Raw genomic sequence first — 18,285 nt, forward strand, 5'->3', positions numbered from 1 at the left:
GGGCCGTCTATCTGGTGGTCTTGCTATCCTTGTGAGACATTTATATTATACTAAGTTGTTGCAATTCTGCTCTTCTTCAGACATTTTAGTTGTGGAAGTGTCATTGAATGCTCAAGTGCTCTTTCAGTTGATTATATGGGTTATTGCACTGTATTGGAACCCAGCGACCACAACAATAGATGTGTTTATTGAAAAAGTGAACTCTGTACTTCTACAAGTTGCAATCAACGTTCCAAATGCACAAATCATCATAGGTGGCGACTTTAATTCAAATCTTAATTCCAAAACGGCAAAAGCTGATATAGTGACAAATATCTACGAAACATTGGCATTTGAAAGGGGGCAAATATGGAGGAACTTCTTGAACGAATGGGAATTGTATGTTGTACCCTTTGTACAAAGTGAGCATGTATATACGTGGTCTCGTGGTACGTAAAGATCAACTATAGATTATCTGGCAATTTCGGATGCGCTAATAGGAGTTACAACAAATTGTAACATCATACAGCCACATCTAGGTGATCACTGCATATTGGAATGTCTTTTAGATTGCAACTTACCGCTGTATGAAACTAGGCCTGCATTGTCCTTGATGGAGACAGATCGGAAAGCTATCTCCTTCAGGTGGGATGCTCGCCTATACAGGCAGCTAAATTACCTGGTTAACAGAGACATTGTAAAAATAAATATTGAAACGACGAACAGTTGTAAGGTCATTGCATGGGAAAGAAAGAATGAGGCCATGATATGTGGTCATCTTGATACTTTGGTAAAGGAACACTCAATAGTCAAACAGCCTGCTTGTAAGAGCAGTTATAGCGCAGGAATTGCATTGAGGAAGAAACAAAAAAACAACGAAATTCGTAAATTGATAAAGGTATCTAATGACACAGTGGGTTATGTAAATCAGAAAAAAAAAATCATTACAAGCTATAGAAATGATGTAAAACAGTTGAAAATTGGTATATTCATCGAAACCAATCAAAAAATGATTTGGAACTTAATCGGGAAAAACTCCAGGGAAATTTGGGCAACATTGAAAGATCCTCTTTTAAAGGGTAAGCCGGATTTATGCTCGGCAGTAAGTGGGGAAGTCTGGAGCACAATTTATAAGACCAAGTATGCCTTACCACCGAAATTTAAGGAGATACTGACTCTAGACTTGGCTACGTTCCTTCCCTCTAAATGTCCTTGGGAATTGAATGATATTATGTCAACAATAGCGGAGCTAAAGCCCTCTAAAGCTGCTGGATCGATGGCATCCCACCGTGTGTCATAAAGGATGACCCGATCTTATGGGCAAAAATGATATTAAGGAGGCTAGAATGCGTATTTAAATCGAAGAAGGTGCCCGAGAAGTGGCTAACGGTGATTATAATCCCCCTACATAAAAAGGGTCCATTGAATGATCCCAATAATTTTAGACCTATAGCGTTAATTGATATTTCTGCAAAGATCTTTGCTGCATTAATATTAAAAGATCTAAACGTCTTCATTATAAAACATAAAATTCTTTCACCATTTCAAACTGGGTTTCGTAAAGGCATGGGCACACATGTTCAGGTTTTCTGTTCATTCTTTTCATGGCGTTGAGTAGTGGGGTAAACCATTTTGCTGTAGCGCTTTTGCATGATGGGGTGAACGGTTTTTCCTTGGAGATTTTGTTGATTTGTTCCGCAATCCAGTTATGAAGTAGTTCTGTTTTGCTAGTGACATCCGCTTCGTCTAGGGTCGATGTTGGAGGTTGGTTGATTTCTGTTCTGCTAAATTGCTGTGTTTGGTGGCTCTCAGTTCCTTTTTATGATAGTCAGCAGTTTGTCAGGTTGTTGGTCTGTTGTCGTGGGTAGCGTGATTCTGAAGGGGATGATGAGATGGTCGCTCCAGAGGATCTGTAGTGGTGGCATTGTGGTGATTGGTTTGCGTGTAGCGTATGTCACCCCACGTGGGTTGCTCCTTTGACTAGCTCATGTAGTTTCATTGTCTTCAGTTGTTTGGCTAGTGATTTTTGTGAGTTAGCTGATTCTTCATCAAACAAGATGTTGAGGTCTCCTAGGATTATCAGGTGTTCTTGCTCGATGGCTAGGTTGGTGATGGCTTCAGGAGGTCTAGGATCTCTGTGGCATGTTTGGACATTGATCTAGCATTGATTAGGTTGCAGTGGATCTTTTTAACGTAGTTGGGTTTGTTTATTTTTTTGTCTTTAGGTTGTTCTGTTGTTCTTCTGTGATGTCACAAATTGGCCGTTGGCCCTTGTAGTCGACTTCATCGTTGAAGCGATCTGTTAGATTGATTCTTGGGTTGATTATTTCTTCTGATTCTTCATCTTCTGTGTTTTGATGCGGTTGCTGCCACTTCCCTTGTGTTTTGATATACAGGGTGAGGGCGTTGGTTTTGTTCCTTTCTCTTCTTTGGTCTTCTCTTCTTCTTTTTTTGGAGTTCTACTGAGTTCTTGGCGTGCCTGGACATGCAGTTGGTGTTGTGGTGCCGGGTAATGAGCTGTTGGAAGGTAGGGGTGTCATATCAGGATTTTCCTTTTCTTGTGGTGTTTGTTTGCTGCAGTGTTTTTGGGGTGAGATCTGTATTTATGGCCATTTCTGCTGGTAGAGGGCGTGTATCTGCTTTGATTGTTTCTTATTCTGTTTCTCTTTGGCGGCGTCCAGCTCTGTCGGGGCATCTTTGGGTTCTTTGTGATTTTATTGTTTTGAATTTGGGTTATCGGGGCTGTAGCCCGCCTGTAGGACCTTGTATGCTTTGATTAGTGTTGATTCTTATCCTCTTCTGTCTTATCCATTGATTACGATCAGGAAGTGCTGGTGAATATTGACCATCTATGCTTTGGATGGTGTTGATTCTTATCCTCCTACGCTGTGATAGCGGAGTGAGGTCTGTGACCTTCTGTCTTATACGTTGGTTATGATTCGTAGGTGGTGGTGAAAATAGAGGCTGCGGATGTGGGTTGGCAGATGTGTCTGCATAAGGATGAGTTGCGGGTGTTGCAGGGGTTCCGGGTTTGGGTTGTTCTGTGTTGCAAGCAGTTAGCTCTGGGTTCTGAGTGGTAGGGCAGACGGTGGATTACGGTCCTGGCCTTCTTCCTTCTGTCGGTGGCTGGTTTAGGGTTCCGGGTGGTAGGGTTAGTGGGGGATTACGGTCCTGGCCTCGTTCCTTCCGACAGTGGCTGGCTCAGGGTTCTGGGTGGTAGGGCAAACAGGGGATTACGGTCCTGGTCTGCTTCCTTCCGTGGGTGGAGAGTCTAACTAGGGCGGTGTCCGTGTACTAATTGTTGCAGAGTAGCTCAGTAGGTATGACTGGGTTTCCTGAGTTGCAGGACAGGTTTGTATTTAACTGTAGGTAGTTGTTTCCAGCAGTTAGCTGGGTGAACCAGGACAGTGGGAAGGCTTGGGTTTCAAGGTGGCACACAGGGGAGGCTATGCCTTGATTTGAGATTCCTGTAAAGCGGTATAAAGGTATGAGTGTAGAAACCTAGCTTTGAGATTCAGTATAGTCTGACGGTCTAGGTATCGCCGTCCTATCCAATAAGCTGATAAGGGAGAAACGCACCTAGATTTGGGATTCCTGTTTAGCGTGAAAAGAGTCCTAGGTGTCACCCTACAATAAAATAGGCAGTTAAAGGGTGGACCCCTAGATTAGAAGCTGACCTTCTCTGTTCCGTCTACATGTGACACAAGCTAGTATTATAATTCTGTCTAGTTGTGATGAAAGCTAATCTTCATAATTCTGTCTAGATGTCACGCAATGCTAATTTTCACAGTCCTTTCTCGATGTGATGAAAGCTGACCTTAACGGTTCGGTCTAGAAATGACGACAGTTCGGTCTAGAAATGACGCAGAGTTAATATTACAATTCTGTCTAGATGTGACACAGGCTCATCTTCACAGTTCTGTCTAGATGTGACGCGTGCTAATCTTCACATTTAGGCCAAGTGTGAAATTGGGCTATCTGGCACAGTCAGGCCGAATGCGAAGTGGGTTATCTAGGTACAATATATGGCTAGGGAGCACAATGTGCCTAGAGAAATATATGGCTGATTTAACAGTCTCAATACAAAATGTCTGGTTTAGCACAGTCGATCTATATGTAATATACGGCTGGCTTAACACAGTCTATCTAGATGCAGGATATGGCTATTAGCACAATCTATCTAGATGGCGTATATGGCTAAGAGTACAATCAATCTAGATGCACTATATGGCTGGATTAACAGTCTGTCTAGGTGCAGTGCATGGCTAAGGGACAGTATGTAAATACAGTCAGACCCAACAATTTGAAAATAGGATAATTTAGATTGGTTGGACAGTTTAATGGGGAGCAGTTATTGCTGGTAGCCCCTGTTCAGACCGTACCTACCTTGTCAGTTTCTGCTGGTTAACGGCATCTGGCGCCACAGGCTAACACGGGCCAACACGGTCTGGAGTTATCTCTGCAGACGCCATCCTTTGCCTCTGGTCCATTGCCGCAGGGGCTGCAGCGGGCAGTGGGCTGCCCTAAATAGATGATATAAGCGGGCTCTTCAGCCCAATTATGAGGCCAGCGACGTTTGGCTTTGAATATCTGAATTGAATATAAGGAAAAACTGAGTGGAAAGCAAGCATTGCCAAGAATCAAATAAGCCAGCCTTACTAAGAGTCAAGTGAGCGAACATTGTCAAGAGTTCAATAATCAAGCAATGCCCAGAGGCAAGGATAATTAAGCCAGAGAATTAAAATAGCAGTAAAACCAGTGTGCAAGAGAATAAGTTTCCTAGCAGGAGAGTGTACTTGGAAGCTTATGGTGGATTGTGCAAGCTGAACTATAACCGCACTATAACAGCAACACGCTTCCTAGCAGAAGAGTGTACTGGGAAGCCTCTGTTGATTGTGGCGGTGGAAGCTACCAGAAAAGTGAATGTTAATAAGATATGTGATAATAAAGCTTCAAAGGCAGTTGAATAGAACGCTGAGTCAAGCCTCATTGTGAAGCTGAAACCGTGGCAAGGAACTGTGAACCACGTAAGGTGTCGGTTGTAGGACCTGTAATGGGTGGATTGTGTGGTCAAACGACTGCGCCTAGACCGAATACATCCACCTCGGGAAAAGCCAGACTGTGATTGATTGAATAGAAGAAACCTATGTGAACTGAGATTAATGAGCAGAACTTTATACGTTGGTGACAAGTAACCAAATTCAAAGATGCTGACATCCCTACACGTTGATTCAGTTAGATGTGAGGGCTAGTATACGATTTGGACACAGACAGACATTTGCTTTTGACTTCCTGACGCAGACTATCATTAGTTTCATTTAGATAGGTAAATGCCACCTTAGCGTACGGCAAGTTAGGCATTTTCCCAACCCTCCTTTTAGTTCATAATGGTTCGTGCGTTAAACTTATATCTCGTTGTCTGTGCCTCATTCATGATGACGTCACAGCGCTCAGTAAATACCCTAATAATAACAAGACTTGAAGCATGAAAAATGTCATCAAGCTTTAGTCCATGAAATTGTTTGTCACCAGGTTAATGAATACAACTGCAGAGTAAGTGAAGCAGCTGCAAATTCTTCTCTCTATCGAGAATAGACACAAGTAAAAATATGAATGGACTTCCCTTCCAAACAGTCCCTGAAATGTAGGTAAAAAGGCCCGAGACAGACAGACAGACTGGGGAATGGAGGTCTTCCTCTGCCATCCATACCCGTGTGTGGAACATTGTGAACTTCTGAATCCTGTCCTGTGGGATCATGGCGGGCATCTCCTCTAACAACAAAGGGTGGTCAGTCAACTTACTACTCATTAAAGATTACTGAAGGCAAGCAATACTGATGTGCTGGGTGCATGTGGCATTCAGCCTTTATCTAATGAACCTGCGAAATATCTTGAAATTGCATTTAAATTCTGTGTACCAAGATGCATGAATGAAGCCATACGTCTTTGATTAAACTCATTCAGTTTTGTTGCTTTGCCTTAGGCGCTGCTGATGAAGATCGACGCCTTTCACTACATTCAACTGGGAACGGTTTACAAGTAGGTCACATTTTCTTCAATTCCTGTGGTTGTGAAACCAGTCCTTTGGATTTATTCTGAACTAGCAAAAAGTACCCACACTCTCCCCAGGTTCTGTAGAGTGACATAACACTCATCAATTGTTGAAAATCAATGATCCTGTGGCTTGCTGTTCTGAGTTGCTTATCGCTTGATGTGCTTTGCACTCTGAAGTAAAGTGCACTGAGAATGGATGGGTGTGATTGGCTGACATACCCCGGGCCGGACTTGAAGGGGAGGTGAGAGCTTGCGTGCTGCAGCATACTTGGACTTTCTGTGCGCTCTCCCCACCTGCCGCCTCACACTGGCGCAGTGCATTGCGGTGCAGATATCTCAAAATTTGTCTATCGTAGGTGCATCCTAGGGCCTTGAAATGTTGTTTTCGAGGTCCCATAAGAAACATTGACTTTTGTTCCTCACGTCGAGGCGCTTAAAATGAGCTTTTGATGTTGCGACTATTTCGGCCAAACATCTCATGTGTGAAGGGTCTGACCAAATAGATTTTCTGCTTTATATATAGAGAGATTTCCGCTTGTGACACGGCGCGTATACATGCAAATTATGCAAACGCGGACACGTCCATGCTCTGTTCCAGTTTATAAAGACCTCAACTTGAGCATAATTGGGTTATTTATTTAATTATTTGATTGGGATCTGGTTAACAAAAAAAGTTCACAATTTCCATAACATGTTTGTAAATACAATACACAAAGTACAAAGCTAAAATGCATAAGTATATTCAGAATATCGATAACCTTTCTCCTGCTGTAGGTTCATGATTGATTTAATGACCGTAATCGTAGTTATCGGAAGCGTGGTTGTTAAATTATACCCCACAATGCTCATGGAAGAGTGCTTCGAGGCACTATAGATCCTCCAATAATCGTCTGGATGTTTGAGGAGAACACGGTCAGGAGAGCGCATTTCAAGCTTGCTTTGGTAATTGAATCCACCAGTTCATACCACAAGTTATTGTAATATTTGTTCTCATTAGGGGTGTACCAAATAGTAAATTTACTATTCGGCCGAATGCTGAATAGTTGACCAAAGTATTCTGCCGGAGCCGAATAGTTACCGAATAGTAGATTACTACTGTGTCAAGGTATGCCTAACAAGCCAAAACTGTTGGCTTTGCCAATGCTTGTTTTACAGGGCTTCAGTACAAGACATGCTTGTAAATGGATCATAGCTCTAGCTAAGCTTGTAACTAAGCTTTAGAAGGGGATGACCCTGAAGAAAGAGAAAGAGAGAAGGAGAGAGAAAGAATTGCAGTGTGCCGTCCTCCAGGGATAGGATTAGAGAGCACATCACTGCTGTGCTTTCTTAAGCCATTAGAGCTCCTCTCTAGCAGTCTTTGCGTTGGGGCATTTGATGGCTCCTCAACAAAATGCCCGAGCCCTGGGTACAGCTGGAGGCCCTCCCTGCTGCAGAGAGTGCCTCCGTGGAATATAATAGCTGCTCTCAGCTGCTATGGAAGTGTTAATGGCAGTGAAATCAGAGAACCTGGGAGACAGCTGCAGGCCCCGCCCCTGGTATGTCTGGACAAGAATTCAGAGGCTACTCCCTCCCAACCCCATGAGCCCCCAGCATGCACACATTGTCATGCAGTTTGGGAAATGATTTGAATATGTGACAGGCGGCCCCCCTTTAACTTTCCCACCTCCTCGCTGGTACACCTTCCCTGCCCCCACTCCTCATCTGTGCCACAGAAAGCCTTTTCCTCGCAAAGCAGTGCTTCCAAACGGGGAAGCAGCCAGCGACACATTCCATTGTTGAAATAATATCCACAGAACTCCTCACGCTTTGTACTGTACAGCGATTTCTATCAGCTGTTTTCTTTGTTTTTCAGATGCCCATGACTGTTTGGTGCTTACCTCGATGTACCAAGAGTTTTGTTGGTGTACGGAAGTTAAAGGGGGGGCCTCTGGTGCACACACCATTATTTAAGTGGCCATTAACCCCAGACACGGCTGAATTTCGAGAGCCAAAGTGCCACAGACGGAACGCTCGCTCGCTCCCTGTGGTATAACTGGATGGGCTGGGACCTTCTGGGGTTCCCGCCTGCAGTACGCGACAGCATGCCTGCTGCCAGTGCTAACTGAAAGTAAATTGTCTTTCGGAACATCATTGGCAGTGGGTTCTTCTTCCGCCAATGTACAAAAAGCAAAGGCAGAGGAAATCGGAACAGAGGAGAGTTGAAACGCAAAGGGGAACCTATTCGGCTTCGAGTAATAATTATTCGGCCGGATGCCGAATAGTTAATTTCAGCCGGAATTCGGCCGAATAATTACTCTAAGCCGAATTTCAGTACACCCCTAGTTCTCATAAATGACCCACAGGACTGTCATTCAATGCTTGATCATACATGTGTACAGACTGGCGGGGGGTATCTGTACTTCTGCCCTCAATATTGTAGGATAAAGGCACAGAACACCCTATCCAGGGCTCTCAATTTCGTAGCAACGGACGAGCAGCCAGGCTTAAGCTTTCAGGAGGTGATGCAGGCTGGTTCTTAAGTACAGTGAATCCCCAAGCCCCCACAAAGGAATGTCCACACACTGTTAGGTAATAACACAACCTCTTTGTATAACCTAAGATTCAGGAATATATATATATATAATAACACTTTGTAATTGGAAATACTTATTCAAAGAATGGCAAGTATACACACTCTATGCAGTACCCCACAATACCTAAATTCAGTAATGGATGCACTAACTGTAGACAGTTTTAAATAGGCACTTGTATTCTTAAGTGAGGTTTATCAGCATAGAATAGGGAAGAAAGGCAGGTTAGTTGTGAACAGTGGCAGAATGCTTTCTTTAGACTAGATATACATGTTGCGCCTGGGCAACCTGTAAGGAAAAAGTCAGGGAGTACCTTTATCTTGTCTTTTACAGCCCAGTCCAATAATGTTCAATCAGCTTCTGCTTTCTTTAAAAGGTTCTTCCACCCCAAAGTACCTGAGAGGTCACAGGAGAATAGGATCCAAGACGAATCTGGGACCCCTGAAACGACTCCTGAGGCTAGAAGATGCTCTTCCTCGTCACAGTACACTTGGTGCCTTGGCAGGCAAAGTGGCAGAGTTTCTCTGTTTCACTCAACGGTTTCCTCCGAGGATGCCCCCCACCGCACCTTGGAAGAAGGAGCCACTGGGATGCTGAGTCCATGTAAGCAAAGTCTTTCTGAAGTGCAGCAATTTTACTCTTTGCAGTGCTCTCCTATGGTCGACTATTTCTACAACTGTAGAAGCCCTGTGAAGCTGAAACTTGCTGTGGGCTCCTCAAAGGCTTGGCAGAGTAAGACACTTGGGGACCATTCAATGATTTCTGGTGGCGACGGCTGCTTGGGTCACTTTGGATGTCTGGTTTTGGAATATCTCAGTTTCCCGACTTTCGGTTCTACAGTGCTGCAGCCGCAGCATGGATTTCTACATGGCTTCTGGCAACCTGTACTCAACCACTGGAATGGAACTCGAACCTACAAGTCTGGATCCTTGGGACATCCTAGTTCGCTTCTGGTGACGGGAAACCCACCGACGGACCTTCATCTGCACTCTAAAACTCTGGAATCTCTCTGGTGGGTAAAAGTGGTCAGTGATGATGGCAAGGATGTACCTTGAAATGTTCTTAGGCAGTTTGGAACTTTCGCAGCTATGGGTGTCCAGCAGCACTATACCAGGGTACCCCCTCTTCTGGGCAGTAGACAGCAACCGCTTCCAGCGGTCACTAAACTCACCTCCAGATTCTGGGTGACACCAATGGACTTCTTTGACTAGAGGTGTCCAGGTACTCCTCTTCAGGCTTCATAAAGACCCCTTCTCCGGACGGCCAGCACTCAGGACTGGCTTCCAGGGCACTTCAGATGAAAAGTAGCAGTTTGCACAATGGTCCCTAGTAGCTCGGGGAGAGGTCTCTGTCACAGGTCCTATCTGGATCAGTCCTTGAAAGAACACAGCAGCTTTTGGATTACAGTGAAGAAATTGCATCAGCAGACTTCTCCTCCAGCTGGGCTTCAAGGAGCAGCTTTTTCTTGCTAAGCTTCAACCTCAACAAATTGGTATGTGAGAGGTCCCCAGATATACACATCTATTCCCCATTCACTCTGGCTGAGTCAGGCTCAGTCAGCCAATCATGCAGAAGGGCATTCATTTATGCAGGCAGGCAGCCAATCAGGCTCGCAGGCATTCAGGCTATTCACTCCACCCAGACACCCATAACACAGAATTTGCATTAGGGCAAGTACCCAGCCTTTCAGCGCATTACATTGCATTCATGTCTGTTTCAGTCAGGGCTGTCTCATTCATTGTGTCACACACACACACAAACCAGACACCCACAACAGAGAATGTGAGTTCAATTTAAGACTCAATTCACACAGATCCCACCCCTAGGGTATACCCACAACACAGCCTCTGGGAAGGTTCCAGTCAGTCTGACAGGAGGTAGCCCCAACCCAATATATGGTTTTTCCACCCAACAGACATTCAAGAGGAAGGGACAGAGTTGGGGCATCCCAGGACTTTGGAAAACAAGGTAACAGGCAATAGAAACCAAGAGGCCACAATGGCCATTTTACCTTCTATTAGGAATCCTTTGATTCCTATGGCAGGGCCTGCGTGTCCCAAAATGGAGGAGAGGAGAGAATGATCAGACCAAGAGAGAGGTGTACTAAGAGGGTTAGAGGTCAGCTGAGCACATCCAGAGGGTGCCCGGTTGAGTGAGTCGGGCCAGAGGGAAGAATGGTGAGGGAGAAGGAATCGGAGGTTGCAGAAGGGTAAGGCTGCATCAAGAGAGTCTAGATGAATGTTGAAGTTTCCGAGGAAACAAAGCTTAGAGGTAGGAGTCAGGAGAGAAAAGGTGAGGTCAGCCCACTCCAATAGGAAGAGATTGATCCAGGGGTCTTGTTGATGGTATCGTGAGTGATCGACATGGTAGGAGAGATGCAAAGCTTGCAGACAAGACATTCAAATGAGGAGCAGGATTGAATGGCTGTGACAGAGGCAGAGATTCATTCAGGGAAGACAAGGGCCACTTCGGTTAGGAGAGCCCTGGACTTGGAGAGGATCTTGTAGCCCTCAGGAAGAAGAGTGTCAAAAGCAGTGACGGAACTGTGTAAGGAAGGCATGGTATCAACAGTAAGACAGACACAAGTGTCCACAGTTCAAGGGTTTTTATTGAACTTCAACAATGGTGTGATGAACGCTGTTAGGGAGAATTCTCTGTTTAGGCTGAATTTCCTAACCTAGTGAGTCCCCCAGCAGCTTTGCTGGATTTTTGGGGTTTATATTTTTCTCCTGCCAAGAGTGAGACTCTTTTACCCTCACTCTTGGACATGATTTGAGTGTGTTCCTTTGACTCTAGATGTGTTTAATGAGCTATGGGGTCATTTACTCCATAGGGCTTCATGTGTTTTTGTGATATGTGTTACACAGCACCCTTAGTATAGACTCCATACCCTGGGACTGACTACTGTCTCCCAGGGCATGTAAAGTCACCATTGACTTTACTAGTCTTGAATTCTGAACAGAACCAGTACAAATCATCATATTGTGGACGTACTGGATGGGGCAATTCGATTGCCCCAGGGTCTGTTAGTCGAGGGGGCACGTCTCCGTCCCACCTGATCGAGTTTTGGCTGGTGGCAGTGGATGCTACTTTTTATATTCAACCGCAAATATTTCTCTATGGGATTTTCCCATTGTTCGAGGCTACTATCTTTATTTATTTAATTACGATGGCCTCGAACATACCGCCGGTTTATTTATTTATTAATTCTCCGGTTGGTATTTTTTGCCAAAACCCTGTTCTAAAATGGCGTTTGTGTTCTCTTCTGTGACTCCAACCCAAGTCGAGCCCTTTGTTCCACTTTTTTGGCGGGCTTCTCCACAGAAGCCCTCCAAAGTGGTGCCACTCTGTCTGGGGTACTTAGGAGGGGTGGAGGGGGATTTAGGCACCCTGGACTGAGTTGCCTAGGCAACTCAAGTCGCACTCGTGGTGAGCCGGCCGTCTCACCACTTAGCATGTTTGAGTGACAGCTAGGCTGAGTGAATGGGGGTTTGCTGCATAAAAGCAGGGCTTTGGGGACTGGAACTTCAGAAGTCGCCACAGGACCTAAGAATCCAACGAGGGAGAAGCTGAGCCAACCTGCTACGACGACACCACCGGTGGAGCCCTGCTGAACCGTCTCACCACTTTTCCCAACGACAGAGGAGATCTCCCGCCGGAGAGTCTTCTTCCTTTGATTGGTGGGGATAACCAGTTTCACCGTCTTTTCGTCTTCCCGACGCATCTCGTGGCCGCCTTGCCTGTGCCAAGCACCCCGGCAACCGGAATACCACGTTTTACCACAACCGCGAAATAAAGGGTAATACCTTTAACCGGAAAACTCTGCGGCTGGTTTCTTCCCTGGCAGTGCACCCGCTGGAGGATCCTTCCCACTTAAGGTACTGTATTCTGCCTGGCTTCCCTTGCCACCGACTGTACGGGGTAGATTTAGCCCCCGGCTTTCGAACCTGGGTTTGCCTGGGACACCCTGGCTAAACTTTTCTGAGCCTCTCTAAACTCTTTTCGAACTCTCTGCAAGACGTTCAAAGCCTAGTGTAACTGTGTGATCTTTAAACTCTTTTCGAACTCTCTGCAAGACGTTCAAAGCCTAGTGTAACTGTGTGATCTTGGGCGCATTTGTGCTCTGATCTCTCTAAGAGTGGGCCCAGCCTATGGACTTTGGCTCACCAGTGACTTTTGCTCTTCTGCCTTGCTAAAAGTGTTACTAAATCTTAGAGTGGTGTATCTTCACATATTCTGTCTTTCTCAATCCCTTTTTCATGAACTTATTGGAGTGCCATCTATAGTTAAGCGCTCACCTCTGTCTGGAAATAAGTGGTGTTAACTAAGACTTGTCTGATAAGGAATAAGGGTTGTATATATCATAATAGTAACTGTGTTTAGAGTGTTTTACAATAAGAGTGCTGGAGTGTTTCAAACAGTGTGTTTTTAAGTAAATACTTATATACTTTGATACCAAAGCTCTGGTCAGTGTTTGCTTGTGCTATTGTGTCTGAGTGCCTATTGTGTATACTTTGCATACTGCCTAACTCTTCTTGAGGGAAGTCTGACTGCTCAGCCACAGCTACCAGGTAAATCTGGGTGGTACAGACTGCTACCAAGTGGGTTTACTGCTAACACCTGCAGTCCTAAATCTTTTGCAGTGTTCCCAAAGGGAACTGCACAGGTTTCTGCCTAACAAACGCCTATCTAATCCTAAGTCTACAGATGGGAGCAAGCTACGACCATGAAATAATAATAAATCAGTCCTATTGGGGTCTTGTGAAAGTAAAAAGGCCTATACTAAAAAAACTATTGCCAATCCTTACCGCTAAATACTAAATAGTGTGGGGGTAATGTTCATGGAAAAGAAAGGTGTTCACAACATGATATGTCAGGATGTTCAGGCCGTTGGCCTCCCGAATCGCCCCCCCCCCCCCCCGTTTTCAGCAGGGGACAAGGTGGTTCACTCGAGCAAAGCACACACTCTGGCTTCTTCGGCACGAGGATACAGTTCCATAACCTGCATCAGGGCCTTTTATACCCAAATCTATTTACTTCAGTCTCTTGATTTAGAGGGAAGTTCCTTTCCTCGTATTCATACTCAATTCTTGTGATTCATCCGAGGCTCAGATCCTTCATTTTACACAATTAGACTCCCTCAGCCGGGCTCGGACCAATTTTAGTGTGCATTAAACTGTCAAGACCACTGTGAGGGGGCACAAACTGTGCCACAAGCAGACTCCCACCAGAACCCTGAGGGCCTTAAAACCATTGCAAAAGGGCTCCTGGAGCCAGTCCTGGTGCTGTTGGCACCAGGCTCCTATGTAGAAAGGAAGTGCTGTTCAAAATAGGTCCCATTTATGTACATGGGCCTTTAAATCCAACATGGAAGCACCCACACAGTCTGGTTCTAAGAAGCAAGCCATGCGGTCTAGTATTTTGGGTGTGGCAGGCCTGGAACTACTTTCCCTGGTACTACTTTACCTGGGCTATATAAACCACACCCTGACTGCAGAACACGTTTTGTGTTATTCTGCAACCAGCAGCGTGACACTCACCGTGTCCAACTCCTGGTCTTCAGCATATTCCTGTAATCCTGCAAGAACAAGATTATTCTGTTTTACCTGAGAAAACACCATCCAGCACTCAGCATCTCAACTGGGCTGCAATCTGTGGAAACCGAGAGAGGAAGAAACATCACTCACCTGTGAGTACTAGCGTAAGGACTTCCGGTGAACCGCTACCACAGCTGCTGTTCGAACATTGCGACTTGCAATAACGGGAAAGGGGAAAAACAATATTAAAACGCGCGCTTCATTTCAAAAACATCGAATTCCATCAGTCTTACCTGAATTCCATCGCGGTACGCCACGCTTCCATCCGGAGCACCACAGCAACATCTGCGAAGGAAAAGAGAGGTATTCAGGTTCGCTTTCAATATTAAACAACCGCTCTGGGCTGTACTGGGATTCCGGCGGCCTGTTTTTCATCGTGCTCTCATCCACTCGCAGCACCTAAGCGGCCTGTGAGGAGGAGAAGAAGAAGAAAACACAGGTTAGCTTTAAAAGACAATAAAGGCGCTGCGCTTTGCACTTTCTCGTACCTAGAAACGTGCCTCTCCATCAGGCACGCCAGCATCAAAACCTTTGTACCTGAAAAGGAGATAAAGACATTAACGAATTCCCACTATAAATAGAACAAAGACCTACAGTTAACAAACCTACCTGCCTACCAGCAGATTCGGGGTCACAGCAGGCCTGGGCCCAAGGAAGGCGTACTGCACCAGTGAAGCAACTCGGGCAGCTTGCCAACAAACATCAAGCACCCCTGCACAAGAAACGTAGGACGGATAGCTCACCCTACAAATAACTAAGGTGAGAAAAGAACCAAGTGGGAAGGCAATCGGTCAGAAGGAGGTGGGAGATTCACCCATTAGAGACAGTTATCACAAATCCTCCCTTCTGTAATTGCAGATTCATTATTCAGCACTGGGCAACTACGCATCCAGGGTTCCAGATCTCAGAGCCTTCCAGACGCCCCCCCGGGGATATCAGGTGACCGTAACAGAACACAAATCCTTAAACCTTATCCACCTGAGCGTCATGGAGACATCTGAAACTGATCAGTTAGCCCAGCGTTTGGGACAATTACGCGCCGAGGTACACGCAGCCCGGCAGGAAACCAATGCCTTAAAACGAGAGTAAATATTATAGTGACAAAAGACCGTACTGATGAACTAAGCAAACAGCTACTACAAACACAGGCGGGGCAGGCTCCATTGCCCGGATTCGCCTGGATTCGCCCCATCCGTCGCTACACCATCATCAGTCAATCCAGTACAGATAATGTTGCCGGGAGCAGTACCTCTGGCACCACCAGAATGGTTTAATGGAGACCCCAGAAGGTGCCCAACATTCATGAACCAATGCCGCCTCCATTTTCTTTGTAGGCCTGACGAGGTTGGCCTTCGTGTTATCATATTTGAGTGGAAGTGCCGCAAACTGGTCGGTACCTTTAGTGAGCCGGGATGACCCATTACTGCAGAACTTCAGGGGTTTTCAACAGGAGATGGAAAAGTTATTTGCTTGACACTTGCATGGACAAGCTCTTGATAACAAACTCCTGTCCCTCCGCCAAGGGAATCACGATTTGCTGACTTATATTGCCACCTTTAATAGACTGGTTGTAGAAGCGGGGTGGCCAGAAGATAAAAGAACCACGTTGTTTCATCAGGGCCTACGAGGAGACCTGAAGGATGTCCTTGCTCAAGTGGTAGATCCACCTAAAGCCTGTGCACAGTTTATCAACATGGTAGTTCAGTTTGACCACAGATTACAGGATCGAAGAACAGACCGAAGTAGACTCGAAAATCGTGTCATTACGTACGTTCAAAAGATAATGTTCACCGTCCATCAGAAAATACCACAGAACCCATGCAGATTGTAGGAGTACGACCCCCTTTAACCAAGGTTGAAAGAGACAAGAGGATACAGCTACAGTTATGCCTATATTGCAGTAAATCGGGTCACTACCTCAAAGAATGCCCAGTGAAACCTGCAAGGAAGGTGGTAGGCGCTACAGAGAAAGAAGATGATGGAAAGGAATCGGAAAACTACCAGGCCCGGCAAGTGTAGAGGTCCGCTTGTCGAGCGAGAAGGATGCGTCACAGACCTCACATTTCGCCCTACCAGTAACCTTGATCAATCACCAACGACTGTCACGGATGCATGCCATAGAGTCATATTTAGACAGCGGAGCAGTTGGTAATTACATAGATCGAGATCTGGCAACAGAAATGGGACTTCTCTTATGCACAAAACCAACAACAGGAAAGGTAACTACTGTTGACGGTACAGAAATTGATTTGGGACCAGTAACCCAATGCACAACAGAATTAACCCTTCTGTGTCAGGATGGACATCAAGAAGCAATCACGTTTGATCTCATCAAAGCTCCTCAGTTCCGGTTGATCTTGGGGATGCCATGGTTAGTAATTCACAATCCCCACATAGATTGCCGTGCAAAGAGACTGACCTTTTACGATGAATGTGCCCACGCTTGCTACCCGAAATCTATACCACAGCCAAACCTGAAATCTGTTCAAGGAATAGCATCAGGGATCACAGAACCAATGGACACCTTACCAAAGGAATATCAGGATTATCAAGATGTTTTTCAGAAGGAACATGCTAACACATTACCGCCACATAGGCCCTATGACTGTCAGATCGACCCGATACCTGGCGTACAGGTTCCTTGTGGTCGAATTTATGCACTTATGGAAACCGAAAACATTTCCACTTGAAGTCCTATCTGGATCAATACCTGGCTAATGGGTTTATCCGCCGTCGGTGTCACCGGCAGCCTCTCCCATATTCTTCATACCCAAGAAGGAAGGAGATTTGAGAACTTGCATCGATTACTGCGCACTTAATCAAATCACAGTAAAAAAACGCTACCCTTTGCCCCTTATCCCGGAACTGTTGAACCAAGTCAAGGATGCCCGAATCTACACCAAACTAGACCTCAGAGGAGCATATCACCTTGTACGTGTTAAGAAGGGGGATGAATGGAAAACCGTGTTTCGCACCAAGTATGGCCTGTACGAATATCAGGTAATGCCTTTCGGGCTCTGCAACACTCCCGCAGCATTCCAATACTTCATGAATGATGTATTACGGAATTAATCGATGTCTGTGCCCTGCTCTAGATTGACGACATCTTGGTGTATTCCCCCTCTGAAAGAGATCATGTGGAACATGTTCGCTCAGTCCTTGCAAAACTTCGCCAGCACAAACTGTACGCTAAACTCGAGAAATGCTCCTTCCATGTCACCGAAGTTGAGTTCCTCGGTTTTGTTCTCTCGCCAAAAGGAGTCGAGATGGATTTACACAAAGTAGATGCCTTCCTTAATTGGCCGTCACCTTCTTCACTTAAAGGGACCGAAAGCATGCTAGGCTTTGCACATTTTTATCACTGATTTATTCCAGATTTCTCGCGGATAGTCCACCCAATCACATTGTTACTGAGATAAAACAACAAGAATTTCAATGGAATGAAGAGGCGGAACAGGCTTTTCAAGAACTCAAGAAAAGATTCACCTCAGCGCCAGTTTGCCCTGATCTCCCCTATGTAGTGGAAACTAAAGCTTCCAGCGCAGCTATGGGAGCAGTTCTCTCTCAAAGAGATCCAGAGACAGGCCAATTACACCCCCTGGCGTTTTGGTCGCATAAATTCTCACCACCAGAACTTAACTATGCAATTACAGACAAAGAATTTTTGGCAATAAAATCAGCCTTCAAAGCCTGGCGGCAGTATCTATTAGGTGCCAGACATACCATCACAGTAATCACAGATCACCGAAACCTTCAATACCTAAAGTGAGCAAAAGCCCAATCGTCACGACAGTTGCGGTGGGCTCTATTCTTTGCAGAATACGATTACGTAATAACATACCGACCGGGAGTTCGGAATGGGAAGGCCGATGCCTTGTCTCGTATCGGTGTTGAAGAGAAAACAAACAGTACCCTGGACCCTGTTGCCATCATCCCAAGTGATAAACTACTGGGACTCACCACCACATTGACTCTGAGTGAACTTCAAGATAAGATTCAAACCTTAATGAACCCCGAGATCTTACAGAAATGGAATTCCCAAAATGAACATCACATGGTTTGGGATGGATTACCCTACTTCAGGG

The 18,285-nt window shown here is 45.5% G+C and overlaps 1 protein-coding gene across 3 annotated transcripts in view; it reads left to right on the plus strand.

Moving 5' to 3' along the window:
- NT5DC3 (5'-nucleotidase domain containing 3) overlaps window positions 1–18,285 on the plus strand; it is a 1,183,405-nt gene that overhangs the window by 328,376 nt on the left and 836,744 nt on the right. For all 3 annotated transcript variants that reach the window (XM_069629921.1, XM_069629920.1, XM_069629922.1), the window contains exon 4: window positions 5,963–6,018. In XM_069629921.1, coding sequence (XP_069486022.1) covers window positions 5,963–6,018 — 56 coding nt within the window. The remainder of the gene's footprint in view (window positions 1–5,962; window positions 6,019–18,285) is intronic.

Source organism: Ambystoma mexicanum, chromosome 12 (genome assembly GCF_040938575.1).
Source record: "Ambystoma mexicanum isolate Mex_15411 chromosome 12, UKY_AmexF1_1, whole genome shotgun sequence".
In the NCBI taxonomy this organism is placed as follows: Eukaryota; Metazoa; Chordata; class Amphibia; order Caudata; family Ambystomatidae; genus Ambystoma; species Ambystoma mexicanum.